The 22,817-nt window shown below is 44.9% G+C and overlaps 1 protein-coding gene across 1 annotated transcript in view; it reads right to left on the bottom strand.

Annotated features, from left to right (window-relative positions):
* Positions 1-6,776: 6,776 nt before the first annotated feature.
* The window catches only part of gabrd (gamma-aminobutyric acid type A receptor subunit delta), a gene marked incomplete at both ends in the record, with an annotated part of 17,217 nt that continues 1,176 nt past the window's right edge, over positions 6,777-22,817 (bottom strand). Inside the window, 8 exons of the mRNA XM_080535334.1 lie at positions 6,777-7,148; positions 8,009-8,220; positions 8,951-9,106; positions 9,624-9,761; positions 10,927-11,009; positions 12,095-12,315; positions 14,817-14,884; positions 16,521-16,636. Coding sequence (XP_080391460.1) covers positions 6,777-7,148; positions 8,009-8,220; positions 8,951-9,106; positions 9,624-9,761; positions 10,927-11,009; positions 12,095-12,315; positions 14,817-14,884; positions 16,521-16,636 — 1,366 coding nt within the window. The remainder of the gene's footprint in view (positions 7,149-8,008; positions 8,221-8,950; positions 9,107-9,623; positions 9,762-10,926; positions 11,010-12,094; positions 12,316-14,816; positions 14,885-16,520; positions 16,637-22,817) is intronic.

Here is a 22,817-nt window from a genome sequence, read left to right as displayed (position 1 = left end):
TGCCCCCACAGAGGAGGGAGAGGCTGCACCCTACACACTGATCTAAGGTCAGTTTCATGTTTTCATCCTGGTGGTTACGGTTAGGTTAAAGGTATAATTCACCCAAATTCCATTGGGGTGTTTTTGACATTTTTGGCATTTAGCAGACGCCATTTATCCAAAGCGATTCACAACAAATACATTTACAATACAAGTAAGCGAATGTTCTATCCATCAGTCACAGCTGGATCATGGCACGGATAAAGTTAATTTCAGTGACTTTTCAAACCAATCCGAATCGTGGATTACAGGCTGGCCCGTAGACCTCACAGCACAATGAGCCATCTAACCCATTTTTAATTTGGGTGAATTTAATGGTCTCTGGATGAGGTAAAGCAATGTACGAAAACCCCACAACAGATCGAGGATAACTCGCCTATGTGTAACTATGGGTCATATGGTCTTCCTGAGTCTGTTAGATGAAACCATGCAAGCCATTACTGATTGCAAACTCTGACTCTGGAGCCAAAGTGTGTGTGTGTGTGTGTGTGTGTGTGTGTGTGTGTGTGTGTGTGTGTGTGTGTGTGTGTGTGTGTGTGTGTGTGTGTGTGTGCGTGTGCGTGTGCGTGTGTGCGTGCATGCGCACATGATTAGTAAGCATGTGTTACAAACCTGTAAGGCGATCTTCACCAGTCAGCATCAAAGGACAGCACAGAAACATCAAAAGGAATAGTACATGTTACAAACATTCATCCATTCACAGTATTCATGTTGTACAGCTGTGAACATGCTGGCTCATAGTGAAGCTTCTAGCCAACCTAGTCATCTCCATGCTTCTCAATTAGTTACTGCTGGTACGTTTTACATGTTACGGTTAATGATCACTAAATTTAAACAGCAAAGGTTATTTCATCTCTGAATTACACCCAAATTAATTACAAATATGCAACAGGATAAAACGTTGTTGTGATGATCCCAAAAATCCCATATACAAAAGATCCCAAAAAATCTGATATACCAAAAATTCATTTAGTCATAAAAAAATATATACAGCTAATTGTCTGACTTACAGATTGATATTGGTCCTTGTCTTTGTAGAGACTGGTTGAATGAACCTCCAATAGTTCTCCCAAAAGATCCAGATGTTTTTGTTTTTCTCTATGCTGTAGAGCAGTCAATGGAAATGCATCCCTTGACTTGTTCAATATGACAGGGCTAACTTGCGCCCCTGGTCTGCCTTTTAAATGACCCCCCCTTTGTGAAGTCCCCCATACAAACATCCATCCACCCCTTTTCTCCCACCAGTGCCCATGTTAAGGCCCATGAATAGATACTGCAGATAGGTGTGTGTGCGTGTGTGTGTGTGTGTGTGTATATGCATGTTGTTTGTGTATCCGTGTTGTGTGTGTGCGTGTGTGTGCGTTTGTGTGTGTGTATGCACGTGCATGCGTGTGTGTGCGTGCACAGTGTCTTTTGTGTGTGTGTGTGTGTGTGTGTGTGTGTGTGTGTGTGTGTGTGTGTGTGTGCCCGCCCGCCCGCCCGCCCGCCCGCTCGCCTGCCCGTGTGTGTGTGTGTGTCTCCTCTGGGTGCCATTGTAAGTGAAGGGCAGCAGATAACACTTCCTGCCCCTGCGGCCACATCTTCGTCCGTCATCCGTCATGATGTCATGATGTCATCTCTCCGAGCCCAGAACAAAGTTATCTCTCCTGGAGGAGCCAGCCTGCGACGGGCCTGTTCAGAGAGCGCCCCGCCCTGCCCTGTCCCACCCAGGCCTGGCCCCGGTCAGCACTGCTGGGCCTGATAAGAGCCTGGCACACCAGCCCCCCCCCCCCACACACACACACACACACACACACACACACACACACACACACACACATACACACACACCAGCCCCCACACATAGAAAAGATGGACCAAAAAACAACAGCCTCTACATCACTGCACAGTACAGGAACTCACAGTAATATATATATATATATATATGCCATTTAGCTGACGTTTTCAAAAGCGACTTACATTGCAGTGAGTGCATACATGTGTCAGTGTATATGGTCCCAGCGGGGAACCATTATTAACCAGTGTTATCAATATCATGTTGCTCTTTAGTTATTGCTGAACTACCTATTGTAGTGATGGACTGTTCCTTATTGAATGAATGAATGGTCTTTATTGTCATTGCTATAGTACAGGTACCAAACAATGACATTTGGGAGGGGGGGCTCCCCTGGTGCTAGGAAAGAAAAAAAAAACTAAAAAAAACAAGAAGGGAAAGGAGCTGGTTTACATAAATAAAGGCTATGTACACTATCCACTATACTATACTGTACAGATAAGACGACTAGGGTTGTCATATTGCACATAGTGTTATTGCACATTCATTTAAAGTGTCGCAGTTTGCATTCCATTATTGGAATGGCCAAGCCTGTTGATGTCGAATTATTACAGTGTTACTACCCAGGTGTTAACAATTAACCATTTAGCTGACGCTTTTATCCAAAACGACCTTGCAGTCAGCGCATACCTTTTGCAGTATATATGGTCCCAGCAGCGGGAATCAAACCCACAACCCCAAGTGTTGTTAACCCCACGCTCTACCAACTGAGCCACAGAGGACCAGGTGTTACCAAGCACTATCTGTGTCAGATTCAAATACACAGAATACTAAACTTTGTAACCAGGAGACTGAGACTTATCAAATCATTTAGAGTATTTATTTAGTTCTTGCAAGAAGGAGCGATTGTCCGGCCAACAGAAATGTGGTTCTCCACCGGGGCAGTCCCAGTTGATCACATTCATAGGTTAACAACATCAGTGGGCGGTTTGTCCTGGGGTTGCCCATGGTAGGTTCAACCACTGGCGGACTCAGGGGGGAGCAGGGGGGGGCGACCGGCGACGGTTGAAAAACGTCTCTCTTAAGTGCCCTTTTGAGTGGCAAAAATGCCCTTTTGAGTTGCGAAAATGAGTGCCCTATTGGTGCCCCTCCAATGGTCTAAACTTAACCATGTGCCCCCACAGTTGAAAAACGTCGCACTTAAGTGCCCTTTTGAGTGGCAAAATTAGAGACGATGTGCCCTATTGGCTGCCCTTCCAATGGTCTAAATTTGACCATGTGCACTGATGGGGTCCCATGTTGTGCAGTAGGTGCCCTTTTTTCCTTTTCGCCCCTGCCCTTCAAACAGCCTGAGTCCGCCACTGGGTTCAACAGTTGGTCAAAATAGACATGACTGTCCCAGAGAGAGAAGGAACATGACTTCTCCTCCGAAGCCCTCTGCTTATCAGTAGTCGTAAAACCTTTGTTCATCACATGAGAGTATCCTGCTCTGCATTCTTGTCATTCACACAGTTTTCAGTATTCGCACAGTTTTCTTTAAACATTGTCACATTGTAATTGTATTAAAGAAATGTTTTCCCACATATCCCTCCTGTTTATTCTGTAACCACTACAGACATAAACGTTTAAACGTGAAAAAGTGATCAGGTTAGATAAAAAATCATTGTGAATATACGGTACACAATCTTATAGGGTGGTTATACGCAAACTTAGTCATAAATCAATGATTCAACACTTTTTCTTATAGTCATAATTCCAAGATTATTCACAATTTATGCGTCCCACATCAAGAATCACATCTCTTCTCTCGTTTCTCAATGTGTCTGTCATTATGGCATTACAGTTCAGCATTTTCTAATTGGTCCCGAAACAAAAATGCAACATCGTTATATTGAACTTCATCATCGTCATCTTGAATTTCGGGGTGTAGTCCATCATAGTCATGAATTGGAGTCATCTGTTGATAGACTAGAGAGTTCAGTGTGTGCTTGGTCAGAGAGCGGTGTCAATCAATCTTTGAAACAGTCCTGGAAGGCATGGTATAACACAGCATCCCAGGACTATTAAAAGGGCTGTCGCCACCACGAAAGATGTGAGCACTGACATTGCTATGTTTCGCTACCTCCCAAACCAAGATTCTAGTAGGCTAGTGAAAGAGTTATCTATACCAGATCCTTCAGCCATCCGTACAGAGTTATCTATACCAGATCCTTCAGCCATCCGTACAGAGTGGTCTTTCATCTTTACAAGAATTCCAGCCAGTGGACCATCAGGTCCGGAATTATTTGGTATGGCAGTAGAACATTAATCTTTGAACAGAGTGCACAGCCCCCCACTGCCTGCCAGCATCATGTCTACTGCTACTGTCAATTGTTGCCTCACTCTAGTGTTTGCATGCAGTTTCTCCTGAATCAGAGGCCTGGTACATTTGATTGTAATAGACGTAATTAATCCAGTCCACATTTTTGTTTATCGTGCACCACTAGCCTGGTGGGAAGGAGGATCTCAGGATGTTGTTTCCACAAGTCCACCAAATGTCATCCATCGCATAGCTCTGGCTAGTCTGTAGAGGGAAAAACTGAAACAATCACAGACACTTGACTTGCAATCATTACATTAATTTTGGTAGCATTGACAGGTGTAAATGGGGATGTTAAGTTGATGGTGATTGTATATGTGTATCTTTCAAATCTCCCCAAGCTACTGTTTTTTCTAGTCTTATTTCCCTTTGGCTTTCTTATACATTCATAGTAAGATGGGTTGTTTTTCTGACCTTTTCCCGAAAAGTCAGTGGTATTTGGCATATATGGCCAGTCATGTATGCTCCCTTCTTGTGAGTAATGGGACATCCTTTGACCTTTGAACTATGACCTGGCGCCCAACTGCTGGGGCACAGACTAGACAAGATTGATTAGGCATGAGGTCATGTATGGTTTTGTTAACCCACTGATACCTGTCAAAGTTACGCTTTGTTCTTGGGTTTATATGAGTCCTGTCTAGTGTCTGTTTTTTTTTCTTAATAGGATGTGAATCCCTATGATCATTGAGATTATTGTCATAATGATCAGGATCTTTTTCCATACTCACCGAAGTCATAGTGTTTTCTTCTATTTTAATCCTCCCCTCCGAAATATTTTTTTTCCCACAATCTGCCAGCCTCACTGCAATTACGCTACTTGGCGTTTACTTGATGTAGGCTACATGTACACTATGCATACCTGGGTCAGACATGTAGCCGTGTAGGGGACCACAGTAGAGAGAGAATCTTTTGAAAGATGAAGAATGTTTTATTTGCCATGCAATCAACTTGTCAATCAATTGTTGGAATTTGGTGGTTGTTGTTGTTTTTTTGCTCTAGGCACAGAGTCAGCCATAGTCGGCGCCCCGGGAGCAATTATGGGTTAACTGCCTTGCTCAAGGGCACATGCAGCTCCCTCCTGAGGGGGGGATCGAACCAGCGACCTTCCGATTGCTGGCCGGCCTCTCTAACGGCCAGGCTACCAACGCCCCCTTTTGATAACCAGTTTGCTACCTCACTATTCAGCTGTTGCGCGAAATTCCCCTTTTCAAGTTGAACTTTTACACAAAGAGACATTTCAGCCTCGGTTCATTTCAATTATGAATATCGCACGAATCTCAAAGTGCATAGTCTTGGAGTCTGATTAAATAATTTAACACGACTCCAATTAGTCTATTTCTCTAACTGAAGTTCAGTCAATATATAACAGTAGGGGAGGGAGGGGGGAGTTATTCCGTTGCAGATAAGTAGATAAAAGAGAATAGCCATTGAAGCCAACATGCAGATTCTACTCATAGATCATCCCTGTATCTTAACGTCTGTAATGTTACTAAACATTTACAGAAAGCATTGACTCACTTTTCTTTCTTTCTTTTTTACGGTCTTAAAAGAGGATTCTCTGAGGTTCTTGACAAGTCACGATAAAGAATTTGAAAATAAAGTGAGGTATTATTTTAAAAAGTTGTGAGTGAATATTTCCAGCTTGGTAGATACAGACACAGGTAGTGGAGGAAGTACTTTAATGATGACAGGAAACAGGCAGAACTGGCAGGAGGAGATAAGACGCTGCACGCAGCCAAATCAAAAATCAGGGCTGGGAAAAAAAAAATGGGTGGAGGAATTAGAGACGGAGAAATGGAGGTGGAGGGGGAGGAGGGGGAAGAGGGGGAAGAGGGGGAGAGGTATCACTCATGCAGAATAATAGGCTACACCTCATCTCATCAGTCCAGTGTTTGGACAGTGTTTAATTTCAGAGAAAACAGCAGTAGCATCCTTGATTGTGTTAAGGAGTTTAGCTGACTTACTATAATTGTGCGCATTTGTTTTTCCAAGATGTAAATACTGTATGCTTTTTCTATGATGAGTTTTTTTTTTTTTTTATCCTGTTGGAATTGGTACATTGGTTCGTTCATAGCTGCGGGTTCCTGGGTAAGTAGTCACTATCTGGAGGATAGTGGGTAGGGTCGCTAGGGGTTAAAGTTCAGTAGCTGGGCTATCATACAGTGGGGCCTGACTCAGGACATGACGTCAGCGGGGCACTCGAGGGCTCGCCATGTCCGCAGCCATCGTGCTCTCTCATTGTCCTTCCAGCCGTGTCCATATATACGTTTTCTGTCTGCTTTTTCTTTTCTTTTTTTTGTTATTACCAGGTCTGCCAGACATTGACAGAATTTAAACCCAAAAAAACTAAATCAGTTTCTTTCTCAAGCCTAGTGTATATTTACGGCCTGGCAAGTAAATACAGTGTCCCACTTTTATAAGTCCAAGGGTTCAAAGTGGGGTCACAGTCCAACGATTAGTCCACGAATAATATATACAGTCCACCTGTCCTTAGCAGCATTATGATGCACAGTCCTGGTCCCCATCCTGGGGTTCACATGGTGTAATGCCGCCAAGTCGATCACATATGATAACACACAGTCCTGGTGTCCGTCCCTGTCTCCCTCACATGGTGTACGCCACCCAGTAGATCACGTTGACGATGGCGAAGGTGAGGGGGAACAAGGCCCTGGCGTAGACGTCGATGGTGTCGGCGTCGATGGGCCGGCACACGCACGTGGAGCAGCACTTCCTCTCCACCTCGCACTCCTCCGCCCCGGCCACCAGCTTGGCCCCCCGCACCCTCCTGGGCTCCACCGCCGCCCCCCCCACCTCCTCCCTGCTCCCCCCCCCGCCGCTGCCGCTGCCGACGGGGGTGGCGGCGCCGGATCGCTGGGAGCGGTGGCTGTGGCGGTTGGAGATCACGACTCCCTGGTTCATGCCGGTGGCCGAGAGAGAGAAGAGGACCATGGCCTGCTTGCCGTTCTTCACGATGGTCTGGACGGGTAGAGGGAGAGAGAGAGAGAGAGAGAGAGAGAGAGAGAGAGAGAGAGAGAGACAGAGGAAGACAGAAGCATGTCAACAGGTTGCAGTTAGCATCGATAGCACCTATTCTTACCTCAGCGCATCTGCAGGGTTCCTACGAGTTTCAACAAATCAAATTTAAGACCTTTTAAGACCTTTTTTAGACCTCTGACTAGAAATGGTGACCTATTCGCGACACCATATGAGGATTTCACTGCCATACAGACAAGAAAGGAAGCGAATTGGCATTTCTTTGGTTCCAGCTTGATTCATTTCCGCGTAAATAGATGTGGTCGGACTGATTTCCTTGCAGGATCTCATTTTTAAGACCTAGCACCTAATTTTTGGGCCGAATAACTGAAATCCAAGACCTTTTTAGGCCTTGAATTTGGGTTTGCTGGATTTTAGACTTTAAGACATTTTAAGACCGGCGCGGGAACCCTGATCTGGAACTCTGCCTTCCCTCCTCGCCTCCTTCTCAAAAGGCGTCGGAGGAGAAGAGATGTAAGGTTCACTTCCTGGGTATTCTTCTCTGATCTCTTTTTTGAGAAGGAAGCGAACAGGAGGGAGCTGCATGTGAGCTGGTGACTGGAGGGTTGCTGGCATCATATATAAGGTCCCTACCACTGCCGTTGTGCCCTTGAGCAAGGCACCTAGGACCCCATTAGACCCCTAATTACTCCAGGGGCGATAACTATGTCTGACCCTGTGCCTAGAGCAAAAAAATAAATTTTGTTGTACTCTGTGCAGTGACAAGGATTGAATCTAATCTAATCATCTAATCTAATGTGAGGAATAGAGAAAATGATTGGGACACAGGCCGTCATCTTTACCTCTTTAACCAGCTTTTTGGCCTTGGACTTGGCCTTCTCCTTCAGCCTGTAGTCGGCGTTGTAGTGGGCGAAGGCGTACTCGATGAGGGCGGCGAACACAAACACGTAGCAGATCCAGAAGTAGACGTCTAGGGCTTTGATGGCCGAGGCTCGTGGGAGGGAGGAGCGCGCGCTCACCATCAGCGTCGTCATGGTGAGGACCGTGGTGATCCCTACAAAATGTAAACATGTACATGTAAATAGCTCTGTGGTAGAAATGTAACAATTACAGTAAACATTATTTACGATCTATTCACTTTGTTGTAGAATCTTTATTGCGGTATGATGAAATCAGTATCAGGGCCTTGAGTTTTTCCTGACAACCTGACCGTGGTGAAAATAGTAGCCCTGGTTAGGTTCCTGGTCAGGTCACGTGTTGTGTGGACAAACTCAAGAGTCCTATAACAGCCCAATAACAGTGTTATATTATCAGGTAAAAGCCTACAGTACGCTCACTGCAACTACAGAACCACAGGACTACTGTCTGCGCCGCTGGGGTGGTGGTGGCCTAGTGGATAGTGACTGACTGGTGATCAGAAGGTCATGAGTTCAAAGTTCAAAGTTCAAAATCCACCTGGGAACACCACCACCTCCTGTGCCTAAATGACTCCGGGGGAAGATTATCCCTGTAATCTCTAATTGTAAGTCGCTTTGGATAATAGCGTCTGCTAACTAAATGGTTAGTGGCGTAGCGGGTTAAGCGTTGACCATGTAACCGCAGGGTGCCCGGTTCGATTCCAGCCCCGGACGTGTCCTGCATGTCATCCCTCCTCTCTCTCTCACCCATCCTTCCTGTCTAAAATCTCTACTGTATCTGTCAATAAAATGAAAAATATGAGTGGGACTGCCCCACTCAGAAAAAAATAAATAAAAAGAAAGAAATACTATTCATGAGGTACCGACCCAAGGACACCCTCGCCGGGACGGCCGTCTGGCTGATCCAGAAGGACACCCAGGACATGGCGACCAGCAGGATGGAGGGCATGTAGGACTGGATGATGTAGACCCCTCGGTTGCGCCGCAGCGAGAAGCGGAGGCTGAGTCGAGGGAAGCGACCGGCTTGGGTGCGGGAAAACAAAAGTAGAACAGAAGAGTTACATCATCTCCTACCTCTTATACCGCCTCTTCTCTCAACACCAGTCTCTCTCTCCCTCCTCCCCCGCTTGGAAAAAATAAAACTTGATGCATTCTGTCTGTGCATATCAGATACCTGCAGACTGCGCCTGAGGGTCCCAAAAAAATCACAGTCAAAATCGGGTTCAAAGGGAATGTATAGTATAGAAACTATCGAAAAAGTTTGAGAAAAAGCTTTTTTTTTCTCTCTACTTTGGAGGCACCCAACCGTGTGTGTGTGTGTGGGGGGGGGTCACCCCACCGTGTACGTGGCATGAATCGAAACGCACGGCAGCACAGCGAAAGAGGCATATTTGAGGAGCTCCTCGCAGTTCAGTGCGAGTGAACCGAAAGCTCATGGACACCTACGTTGGCTTTTTCAGTATTAGTAACCATGGTGATGGTGGGAAAAAAAGGGAGGAGGAGGGAGAAAAAAAGAAAAAAAAAGAAAAGAAAAGCTTACCGGATTTGAAGTTCATCATCTCGGTGACGAAGTCGTAGCCGGTGATGGTGAACTGGGACAGCTCCAGCTTGTCCAGTCCGTGGATGTGTATCTGACTCTCTGACCAGTGGTACACGATGTCCTCTGAGGAGTAGCCGTCTGGAATAAGACACACGGTCGGTCACAGAACAAGAAGCAGACATTTTTATCGTCTTATTTAAATAATGTTCCGTGAGGGATGTCCGGCGTTTAATAGTGCCCTTCCTTCCTTGTCTTGCAAAGCAAGAGGAGCTTGTTACAGGGCTCATTAACCAGTACTTTGGCATAATGTGACAATTTGATGTGCCAGCACTTTCCTGATAGTCTATGGTGAGCTTTCTTCCTCTCCTTGTCTCCTTCCCTTGTATCCTCACAGATGGACTGCACTTATACAGCGCCTTATTCCAAAGTGCTTTACAACGGCCTCTCATTCACCCATTCACACACACATTCACACACCAATGGCGGCAAGCTACCATGCAAGGCACCGGACCCGCTCATTCGGGAGCAATTTGGGGTTCAGTGTCTTGCCCTAAGGACACCACCTCGACACATGGTCAGCCGGGAATCGAACCCTGACACAGATACTGTTAGTGAGAATAGCCTAGAAACCTGGATTCCACCTATCCAGTGTTTTCAGTTCGGCAAGGAAAGGAAGGAAGGGAAGGAGACGAGGAGAGGAAGCCAGTGGGAACTGAACCTACAGGGATTTTCTGGACAGACCGAAGCTCTGGTTAAATACTCTTCAAATGGATCCTACCTCCCTCTCCCCTTTGAAGATACCACTGACCCGACATCAATGGATTGGTCAAAGCAATGCAGGGAAAAGAAATGCTTTGACCAGGCTGATATAATAATAATTCATTCATTCATTAGAATAATTATAAGGTTATCGACGGGAGGAAGGAAGGATGCATTTTTTATGTATTAGAACGAGGCTGTAAAAAGAAACATTTACATTAAAATGTTTTGGCATTGAGTCAAAAGCGACTCGCAACAAATACGTCCGTCTTAGTAAGTGTGTCGTCCATCAGTCCATCAGTCAGCATAAGAAATAGTAATCATTTCGGGGCACTTGGTAGCGTAGCCCACGAAGGCGTCAGCCAGGGTCCCCAGGTTCGATGTCGACATATCCTGCATGTCATCCCTCCTCTCTCACCCTTCCTTCCTGTCAATCTCTACTGTCTCTATCCCAATCAAGCAGAAATGCCCTAAAGACATCTTTTTTATAAATATACATATTTAAACAAAAAAAGAAAGAAATAGTAATCATGTCCACACGTACAGCTCTCCAGGTCCAGCATGCACTCCTGCTCATCCATGGGGTACTTGGTGAGGTCCATGTCACACGCCACAGTCGATGTGATGCTATGAAGAGAACACAAAGGTCAGTTTAAAACTGTTGTTTTTTTTTGTTTTTTTTTGTTTTTAAGGGAGAGTGGAATCCCTCCTCTTCCTCCCTCCTCTTTCTCTCCCTCTCTCACCCCTACCCTTACTCTACTCCCTCCCCATCCCCTCATCTTCCTCTCCCTCTCCGTCCCACTCTACCCCCCCTCCCCATCCCCTCCTCTTCCTCTCCCTCTATCCCCCCTCCCCATCCCCTCCTCTTCCTCCCCCTCTCTCCCACCCTACTCTATACCTCCTCCTTTACCCCCCCACCACTCCTATTCCTCCCTCCTCTTCCTTTCCCTCCTCATCCTCTTCTCTTCCTCTCCCTCTCTCCCACCCTACTCTACACCTTCTCCTTTACCGCCACACCACACCACACATTCCTCCCTCCTCTTCCTCTCCCTCTCCCCCTCTACTCCCTCCCCATCCTCTCTCTCTCTCCCCCTACCCCTTACTCTCCTCCCTCCCCGTCTACTCCTCATCCTCTCCCTCTCTCCCCCTACCCCTTACTCTCCTCCCTCCCCATCTACTCCTCTTCATCCTTTACCCCCCCGCGCCACTCCTATTCCTCTCCCTCTCCCCCGACTCTACACCTCGTCCTACACTTACTCCTCTACCTTCCCCTCTCCCCCCCTACTCTCTCCCCATCCTCTCTCTCCCCCCCTACCCTTACTCTCCTCCCTCCCCATCTACTCCTCATCCTCTTCCTCTCCCCCCTACTCCCTCCCCATCCTCTTCCTCTCCCCCCTACTCCCTCCCCATCCTCTTCCTCTTCCCCCTACTCCCTCCCCTTCCTCTCTCTCTCCCCCCCGACTCTACACTTCCTCCTACCCTTACTCCTCTACCCTCCCCTCTACTCATCCTCTTCCTCTCCCCCCAACTCCCTCCCCACCATCTCTCTCTCCCCCCCTACCCTTACTCTCCTCCCTCCCCATCTACTCCTCATCCTCTTCCTCTCCCCCCTACTCCCTCCCCATCCTCTTCCTCTCCCCCCTACTCCCTCCCCATCCTCTTCCTCTCCCCCCTACTCCCTCCCCATCCTCTCCCCCCCCACTCCTCCTCACCGGCTGCTGTAGAGGATGACCCCGTCGGGCTGCAGGCGGATCAGCTTGTTCTCCACGGTGACGTCGTGGAACCAGGCGGACTTGGCGTTGACGATGAAGGTGTCGGGCAGCCAGAGCTTGTCCACGAAGCGGCTGTCCAGCCCCAGCGTCATGTTGGTGTGGTTGTAGGCCAGCCGGTCGTCCCGCCAGCTCTGGCGCAGGAACACGGTCATGGTGTAGTCCTGCCAGAGAGAGGACACGGGGGACACGGAGAGGGACGGGCACACACAGAGACACACACACACAGAGACACACAGAGACACAGAGAGAGACACACAAGACACACAAGACACACAGAGACACAGAGACACACAGAGACACACAAGACACACAGAGACATACAGAGACACACACACACACACACACAGAGAGACACACACAGGACACAAAGCTGTGTCATGGGCGTTTTAACTCTGCTGGTTTCAAATAGTGTTTGAAATCATTCCAAATACAGTCCTTGATTGAGTTTGCCTGGCTCAGTGGAGCCTGTGGAACAGTCCCAACATTGTAAACCCCGTCCATCTGGATCCCCAGGCAGACACAAGCAAAAAGTATTTGAAGTATTTGAAAAAGAGAAATATCAAATACTTTTTCGACCCACTGTTTTTGTCTGTTGTTGATATTGGTCTGACTTACTAGTAGACTACTTATGGTGCTTTTCCACTACAGGGCCAGCCCGGGTCGACCCGGGTCAGCCCAGTTTATTATCCTTTTTCCACTGCCAAAAGCACCCGTGCCATTTCTGGTACCCGTGCCAAACAAGAACTAAAATAGTTCTTGTTCGGGATGGGTACCAGAAATGGCACAGGTACTTTTTTGCCAGGCTGCATGTGACGTGTGACGCTGCACACTGTTGATTGGTCAATGGAAATCGTCATCCCATGTTCATAGATTTCTTCGCTAACCGCCATCTTTAAATACCACATTCGCTCTAGGAAAATGTCACTACTGTTTCTGTAATAGCTTATTGATAAAGATTCGAAAAAATTATGCTGACCATCGTATTATCTTAGTTTAATGTCATTTCAATGCATCATATAACTTTTTTTTACAACAAGCATAACACAAAAATCGCTATTATGGCGATGTGCTGTGCCTATGGTGTTCCTCAGTCCAGCGGCAGTCAAATGCCGGTAGATTCGTGTCTTGCTCTCTCAGCACCGCTTCCTGGTTGACGACTCCCGTTGACAGCGGGGGGAGAGACAATTTCTACCCGGAAAATCGCTCCGCGCTGTGTCGACCGTGATAAGAGTGTCGTATCGACACCATTCAAATGGTTTTGGATTCCCTGTCCTCTCCCCTATCCGGACACGTTTGAATTGTTATCCTAACCCACGGTAAATCACAGTTATTAACCCGCAAAGGGTGCCTCCGGGCACCGTCTTTGCCCGTGAATAACACCGGCTATGAAGGTGGTAAAAAGACAAGACTATGCTGGCTAACTCCACCATCGGTATACGGTCATTTTGAGCCCTGAACCACCATGGTGCCACCCCGAGAAGTGAACCGGGAGTAAACTCAATGAACCAGGAGTTCAACATGCGTCAAGTGCTTATATTCACTACGAGCAGTGTCGACATCGATCAGGCAGTAGCCATCTCATATGCTCATACAGTTCATAAAGCAGACAAGTGAAGGCAGTGGTTTTAAGGGTTCAAAAAACATGACTTTATTATGTGTACATAGCTTCCTCTCTCTCTCTCTCCCTCTCTCTCTTTCTCTTTCTCTCCAAAAAATCACGGTTAATAATATACCACATGCCGAGGAAAAAGTATACGATAGCTTCAAGTTCCTCCATGTTGCTATTGTTGTGGCTGTGTTGTGTCTTGTGAAAATATACGTCACCACCATGGCGCGCTGTTATGACGCGTAACTCCGCCTACTATCTCCTACTCCTCCTACTCGTTCCTGGTCTCTTGTGTATAGTGGAAAAAGGCTCATAGCCAGAACTGTTCAAAAGCGCGTGCCGAAGCGAGCCGTGCTGACCCGAGCCGGGCCCGGTAGTGGAAAAGCGCCATTAGTAGACATACTGTTGGGTTGCATTGTAATAGAGACTAGGAGCAGACTTTGGTCTAGTGACATAGTGTCAAATGCATTTGAATACTTGAGCTGTGCTAGATTTGGTCCTCTGTGGTCCAGTTGGTAGAGCATGGCTTAGGTTGTGGGTTTGATTCCCGCTGGGACCATATATACTGAAGAATGTATGCAATGTCAGTCGTTTTGGATAAAAGCATCAGCTAAATAATATGATATATATTATATTATATATAAAAAATGCATTTGAATACTTGAGCTGTGGTAGATTTAATTCACCCGATACAACGTAGGCCCAAAAGAGAAAACCCCAAGCTAAATGATATAAAAACACTTGAAAAATACAACGTATATAGTCATGAACTATTTAGAATTCCCTATGCCTTTTTAATACATCCCCCCAACGCCTTGACAGTATAGAATGATCATACATCAACTGTCATGGATGTCGCTTCTGTGGTACTTTCACATCGAGTGCTTTGAAATCCTTAAGTAGGATAGATCAGGATTATGCAAATAATGAATCTTTATACAGCTACAGAGTACAGTAAGTACAGTAGCTGGGGGAAATACGGATCCCTTATGAGACTGTATGAGGAGCAGCTTAGCTTTGGAAGGTGAACGAATGTATAATTATTATTCACTTTACCATGTTGGCTTCGGAGATGTGGTCAATGCTGGCTACTTCGATAGCCATGGCTACATTCACCGGTGGGCCTGTGGGAAAAGGAGTGAGAAAAAGAAAGCAATCCCTCCCTCCCTCCATCCCTTCCTTCCCTCCCCATCACACCTCCCATCTCCCTCCTTCCCTTTGGTAACCTAAAAGGGAGCAAAGTGCCATCCCATATACAGTATTATTATATTATTATTATATATACATTGCTTTTAGCGACACAGCAGTAAGTGAAGTGACATAGCACCACGTACATTCATAAACATGACATAAAGGGGGGCGTCATGGCCTGGCGGAAGTGAGGTTTCGTGCGAGGAAGCGCATACACAGCATTCTGTTCTGTCGGTCGACAGTTTGCTCAATGATTAGCATGAATTGTGCTGCAGAGATTGGATGCTACGGGGGGGAAATTGAGAGGAAAGCAAATCGGGGTCACTGAAGCGGAACTGAAAGGCTATTTATTCTGAACATTAAGGAATCATACATTACTATTCCCCACCATTCATACACTTACCCCCCTCACCATTTTTAAAAACTGCATTCATATAAGCCCATCATCAACATTCCCACCAGAAAGAGAGAGAGTCATCAGCATTGACATGTGGGAGGACAGTCAAAGTCAATGAAACTCACTTAATTTTAGAGGACCATCTATCTTAATAACTATCTTTAATTCCCAATATCTTATCCTGTCACAAAGAACGAACGAATGATTACTCCTGAGGAGGACAGGATGATTTATTGGTATGGCTAAAAAACAACAATAATCTACCCAAAAACTCACAAAACAAATAAACATAATAAAAGTAAACAAACATTTTAAAAAGCAAACATTCTATTCTAGAACCCCTTTCTTCAATTTTAGTCAAGGGACTGAAGAGTTGAACAAGTAAAGGGAAATCGCACAGAACTGTTGTATATGATTCCTCAATGGCCATAAATATCCCTTTTAGTTTGGCTTCGGCTCAGTCTTATAGCGCTCGGCCCTGGCCTGAGTGCGATAGATAGCCGTGGGGGAAGTCAGTCAGTAAGGGAGGACCACGTGATCTCTGGTAAAGTTGAGGCAATAGGATTGTCAAAGTGTGGACTGCTGCATACGCGCCGGTGGTGCTCATTCAAGGCCCCCGCAGCCGTGGGTGACAGTGGTCCTAAATGCATTTTCACCTCTGCTGAGCTGAGTTAAGCTGTGAGGTTGAGAAATCTAGCGCTGTGGTCATTGGATATTTCACATTTGGCAGGCATTCTTAGCATACCTAGAAAAGGGCAAAAACCCTCCTCTCTATCTCTCGCACTCCACATTTCTCTGATTTCAGAAGCATCATTTTCCAATAATACCTTCCGTAAAACTCAGTCCTCCCCACCACCCAATTGTTTTTAATTTGAGATCCTTGCGTCATATTTAAAGTCGTGTAGATTCAAAGCTAGTTATTTACATGATGTAAACATAGCTTTCATCTAAGATTTTTTGAAAAAAAACTAAAAGAAGCAAATCTTTAAGGCAGGGAGATCTGATCGAATGAACTATGTTGGAATGAGTCTGAAATCATGAAATCATAAGATGAATAACTCTTATGTTCTATGTATAACCCAATCCTGTTAGCTAACTGTGCTAAGAATGGCTGTAAATGTGAGGGGGTGAAATGCAAATCCAATGTCACGAGCAGTAGATCTCATACTCACCTCCTATCCCAGGGCGAAAATTTCGAGCATAGCCCTTCATTAACTCATCCAGGTTAGGCAACCAGGATATCTGAATGTCAGTACCTACATAGTCCCCAATGTCACTCAGCATGGCCCTATAGGGGATAAAACACAGCATAGCTTGAGCAGGCTGCATCCACAGCAGACCTGGAGGGGGGTAGAGAGTCAGTCACAGTGACACACAGGATACAGTTGCATTTTTTAATGATGTTGAACATGCAGCAACCTTTCAAATCTCACATTTTCTCAGTCGAAAGGTGAAAATGAAAAGGTGAAAAAACAATGTTTGTTTTTTGTTTGTTTTTTACATTGAACCCTCATGGACTACCTGGTCAGAGAAGAGTTAAATAATAATGCCACTATGATAAAGTATATAATATACAGTATTCTTATGTTCTTACACAAGTACTTAACATGTCATTGTTATATTTAATTGATTCATGGTTCATTGGGAATAACAGATACTGCTCATAGTTCATAAATCATCGTGTGCCGCTTACTCGCTCTCCAGTACAAACGCAAACACAGAGACCAACACCAGGGGGCAGTGTTCTCTACCAAGAAGGGTCAACTAGTAGGCTGCTGAACTGGAGGCCGTCATTAACAAGACACAAGGGGATAAGAGTGTCTTATACCTTAGATTTCATTCTAATTGTACAGTCTCACTCTGTCCTAACTTACAATACAATGGTTTCATAATAGAGGAACAATCTAGGACCCTTACCTTGTATTTTCATCTTTTACAACATGCCATTACTCATGCAACCACACACTCTTACAGCATTACAAAAAAACACCCCTAAACCATAACTATTATACTGCAGCGTAATGGTTTGCATGTTCTTCAGCTACACTGCCGCGATGACAAGTGTTTGTTGAGAACAAACCAGGTCAATGATGTAGGAGTAAGCATTTAGCCAATTCCAGTTGTACGACATAGGCAGAGGTGCGTGGCCAACCCACAGCATTCAAAGGAGTATAGTATGGCTCTTGTGATTCTTACCTCATATTACATAGAAACATCTAAAATATTGCCGTTGTATGAATGTTGTAGACATGTCTGTCAACCCATGGAATGTGTGCGCCAGACAAGCTCTATTTTAGGATTTTAATCACTCCCCATGACAGAAATAATAGACAAGACCATTGATTTGAATGAATGAATCAAAGGAAATGGCTCTGGGTGTGGTGAGAGTCCTGCAGTCCATCACTAATTGGCAGATTCTAAATTTGGGGGAGAGCTGTTCCTTCACAAACTCACAAAGTGTCACATCGAGACATACAGTAGCTGTCTGTGGACCAACAGGAATATTTCAGTAGCAAACCAATTTACGGTGCAGATTTCACAGAATATCATCAGTATAGTTAAAAGTCTCTGGATTGTGGTTGATGAATTAGAGGCACAATCAGTCACTTTTCCAGTCTTCTGGAAAGGTCTGCACTGCCCCTGCACTTGTTTCTAAAGAGAGGGGTGGGTCTTGTATCTATGTAGGTCCAGTATATCATATAACATATGATATTATTTATTCTATGATTATGCATATAGTATGGAACTGTATTGATTTAAATGCTGTGGTAACTGTCAGCCGGGGCTTAAGCTCGACTCAAACGCCCATAACTGACTTCAGAGTCTGAGGAGACCTTTTGAGGTTGTCGCCATGGTGAAATAATAATAAATAAGCCCTGTGCTGGTTGGAGTTACCCCTGACCTTGTATCCTGCATCTTTTTAAATAAAAATAAGCCAACCATGAGGAATGTTTGTCTTAAGAACCAACCGCCTTATCACTTTTCGCTCCAACGAAAGGAGCATAGAATGAGATGCTTCACCCTAATGTAAAAAACAACAACAACAACAACAACAAAAAACACAAAGTATGTGAGAACTATGCGCCCGTTCAGAAGCTGGCTCAAATATGAACATGGAAGTATACACCCGTGAGCCAAAAACATTATGACCACCTGCCAAATATGCTAATATGCTGTTGGTCCTCTGTGTGCTGCCAAAACAGCGCCCCCACCCACAGAGGCATGGACTCTACCCTTGAATTTGTCCCGTGGTATCTGGCACCGAAACATTAGCAGCAGATCCTTCAAGTTGCGAGGTGGAGCCGCCGTGGATCGGACTTGTTGGTCCAGCACTTCCCACAGAGGCTCGATTGGATTTGTGGTTTGTCCCTCCCTCTGACCACTGTTGGTCGGTACTCACCACTGCTAACTCGGAGCACCCCACAAGACCTGGGAGCCCCCCCACAAGACCTAGGAGCCCCCCATAATACCTGGGAGCCCCCCATAATACCTGGAGCCCCCCAAAAGACCTGGGAACACCCCACAAGACCTGGGAACACCCCCACAAGACCTGGGAACACCCCCACAAGACCTGGGAGCACCCCACAAGACTTGGGAGCACCGCACAAGCCTTGCCGTTTCAGAGATGCTCTGCTACCCAGTCGTCTGGCCGTAACAATTTGGCCCATGTCAAAGTCTCTCAGGTCTTTACTCCTGCCCATTTCTCCTGCATCCAACACGTCAACTTCAAGAACTGACTGTTCACTTGCTGCCTAATATATCCCCACCCTTTGACAGGTGCCACCGTGACAAGATAATCAATGTTAATGTAACTTCACCTGTCAGTGGTCATAATGTTTTGGCTTATCGGTGTATGAGAGAGGAAAGTAGGATTTACTAGACTAGTGCAGCACTCGCTTCAGGTAGAGAGATAGATAGATAGGTACTTACAGCAGCTTACAGCAGCTCAGACCACAAAACAACAACAACATAAAGTGACAATTGAATAATAATAGGCTAAAATAAAATAGATACAAATACAGAATAAAGATAGACCAGTAGACATTTGAGACCATATATACAGTAGGTAAGATTTAACATCCTCTAGTCTAGCCTGACTCTGATCACCCAAATCGAGCCAGCCGGAGGAGTTGTACAGTGAGTTGTACAGTGTTTTTGCGACAGGCAATAGACAGGTAGGCTAATAATCCCCACAAGGTAATAATAATAATAACAGGTAGGCTAGTAATCCCCACAAGGGTGAGTACTGGTAGAACTTCCACGTACTGCAAGGCCTTGTTCTCATAACCGTAACTCTCTCGCAGTGCCTTCAGTAGAGGAAATGTGCTGTCGTAAAGCGCTAATGGGGGTGGGCCCTTGATTAGTCTCCAGAGACATCGGTTAAATGTGCCGTGTCCCACTCTCTCCCCGTTCGCTCTCTTTACAACCCCTCTGTCAATTTCTCGACTGCAGCTAGCTCCTCAAAGCTTTTTATGTCTGTTCATTAAAGGGGATCTCCCAAGGCCCCTTTTCCCTTTAAACTGTCTGTTTATGAAGTTCTCACACTGGGAGGTGGAGGAGACAAACACAAAAGGAGCAAGCCTTCCTCAAATACAAGAACAACTGTTGTGTAGCAGTGAGCACTAACAAGCGTGATTAGTTTCAGATAATGACATACATGAACAAACACTTTATTAGGAACACTATACTACTACTACTGGGTGGGGCCTCCCTTTGCTCTCGAAACGGCTTCAATTCTTCATGGCATTGATTCTACAAGATGTTGGAAACATTCCTTTGAGACTCTGGTCCATGATGACATGATTGCATCAACAATTCCTGCAGCTTTTTCAGGTGCACTTTCAAGCTGTGAATCTCCCGTTCTACCACATCCCAAAGGTGTTCTATTGGTTGGTATTAACGGCCTCAAAGTCTGCCAAGAAAACATTCCCCACACCATTACACCACCTCCACCTCCAGCTTGGACTGTTGACAGGAGTACAGGTGTTCCTAATAACATTTTATTAGGTTGTAAAATATGACAACGCTAAAAGCTAGGTGATTAAAACAGTAGATCTAAACTAATTAACTATGGTGGCATTGAACAGAAGTGGCTGACACCGCAACGCTCTGCAATTCCCCAACGTGGTTAACCAGATGATACATTTTCACTACAGCCTTTTTAGCTGCTGATAAAAAACTCTTTAAACTTTCTATAGCCTTTCCGCCACAAACCCAATATAGTGGAACCGTACTCCTTTCGGTTCTATAATCAGGCCTAAAGCTATTTGGCCCAAGCATATGCGGACCACTCAGCAATAGCGTCTACGGTCTACCATTTAGCACATAAGGAGGACAAGCGGAAGGGCATCTCTCTTTTTACAGCCACGTCGTTTGTTAGGGTGGATGAAGCTGCCAGGAGGATGTACTGTAGCGTACCAGTCCGTGACTGGACTGTTCCAAAGCGACAATAGGAAGAACAAGCCAATATTTTGTGATAATTTATTATTATTATTATTATTATTATTATTATTAACAGCTTTCAGATTTGCATCCCTGGAGGTCCTCCAAATATAGTCCTGTAACTCCACAAACCACCAGTATTCCTTCGATTGTAGCTACACATAATCATTCTATAAAATAAAAAAAATCAATGAGAGATTCAAATCCAGCTTTGGTTGCAACACCCATAAAGGCCCCCAGCTCCAGGTGGGCATTGTCAGCCGACATCATAAAAATTGTATGTTTAGGGGCGCTTAGGTGGCGTAGCGGACTAAGCGATGACCACGTAACCGCAGGGTTCCACGTTCGATTCCGGCCGTGGACATATCCTGCATGTCATCCCTTCTCTCTCTCTCTCTCACCCATACTTCCTGTCAAATCTCTACTGTCTCTATCACAATAAAAAAGAAAAATATGAGTGGGACTGCCCCACTCAGAGAAAAATAACTTGGAAAAAAACCAAAGGTAAGTTAGCTACAAGAATCAGGGTGGGCCAAGGCTGTGACCTCATAGATCCGGCCGGCCCTGCATTCATATATCAGTACGTGTAAAAACACTACACTCTCTCTAATTCAGTATAGTACAGCGATTATAATATATATTATTTTCTAAATCTGCTCTCCTGAGAGTGTAGAGGATTTTAGCTAGAAAGTGGGTTACTCCTGAGGATTACTGCAATCCCTGCTCCGGTGCATGTCACCTGAAACCAGATATCAGGACAGCTGTGTGACTTAAACACTGCCACTGTCCCTCTGATTCTGGGTGAAAACCATATCACAAGTCTTGATGCTCAAGATAAATATATCATGACATCTTTACTATAGGGTTACTACACAGTTGCTGTATGATGGAGCAGGTATGGAACAACTTTTGAATGTAGACTAGTGTTTGAATGTTCCCAAAGGATTTGCAAGGTACGGTAGTTTAAATATTTAACTGCAGTAATGTATCAGATGAAAGGGCAGCACAGAGTTATTACAAAACCTACACGTTGTGTGTCTTAGCAGAAGCAGAAGCTATTATTGTAAGAGAGAGTAAACAACAAAACAAAACAAAAAAACTGTTGTTTTATTAAACCAGTCCTACAAGAAATATGATAAATATGATATGACAATTTAAATATTGTATGAAATAATAATGGCTTTCCTCTTTACCATTGGCTTTGATGCATTAATCATCAGTGTATTTAGTGGTACACACGTTATATTTAAATCACTTAAAAATAGAAAAATAGAGACGAAAGCATCTATTACCGCAAAAATCTGTTACCAACTACAGGACTTGTAACTATTGAGGTTTGAGTTTTATAATCTCTATTTTCAGAAAAGAGGCTCTGGACATCCACTTCAAAAAGTGTATTTGCGGTGTTGTATAATATTGATTATCATTTATTATTATGCTATATAAAGTGTAAAGCTACAATATCACACTGTACTGTAGCAGTAGAGTAGAAACAGACAGTGATAAACTGAAATGTTGTGGCATTTCTCTGAGGGCTCTGAAGTGACATTTAGAGTAATGTGACAGTCTGTGAAATGCTGCACCGCAAAGAAGATGACTTAGGTAAACTCTTTTCTGTACAAAAATCTGCAAAAGAAAAAGTAAGCTGCATGTGGAAAAAAAGCTGACAATACCACCAGAGCGAGAGAGATAAGAAGGCCCTGTCAATTAATGTATCCAAAACACTGAATGAAGAAAGATATGGAATCAGGAAGTTGCAAAAAAAAAGACATTAAAATAGTAACAACATGGTTTTCAGTGGCTCAGTTGGTACAGCATAGCGGTAACAGTGCTTAGGTTGTGGGTTCGGTTCCCACTGGGACCATACGATTCTGGCCGGGGACATATCCTGCATGTCATCCCTCCTCTCTCTCTCACCCATCCTTCCTGTCTAAATCTCTACTATATCTGTCAATAAAATGAAAAATATGAGTGGGACTGCCCCACTCAGAAAAAATAACAACAACAAAAAAGCAAAATGGCATATA

This window comes from Nansenia antarctica (genome assembly GCF_963989245.1).
Source record: "Nansenia antarctica genome assembly, chromosome: 6".
Lineage (NCBI taxonomy): Eukaryota > Metazoa > Chordata > Actinopteri > Argentiniformes > Microstomatidae > Nansenia > Nansenia antarctica.
This window is presented reverse-complemented; position numbering and strand designations above follow the sequence as displayed.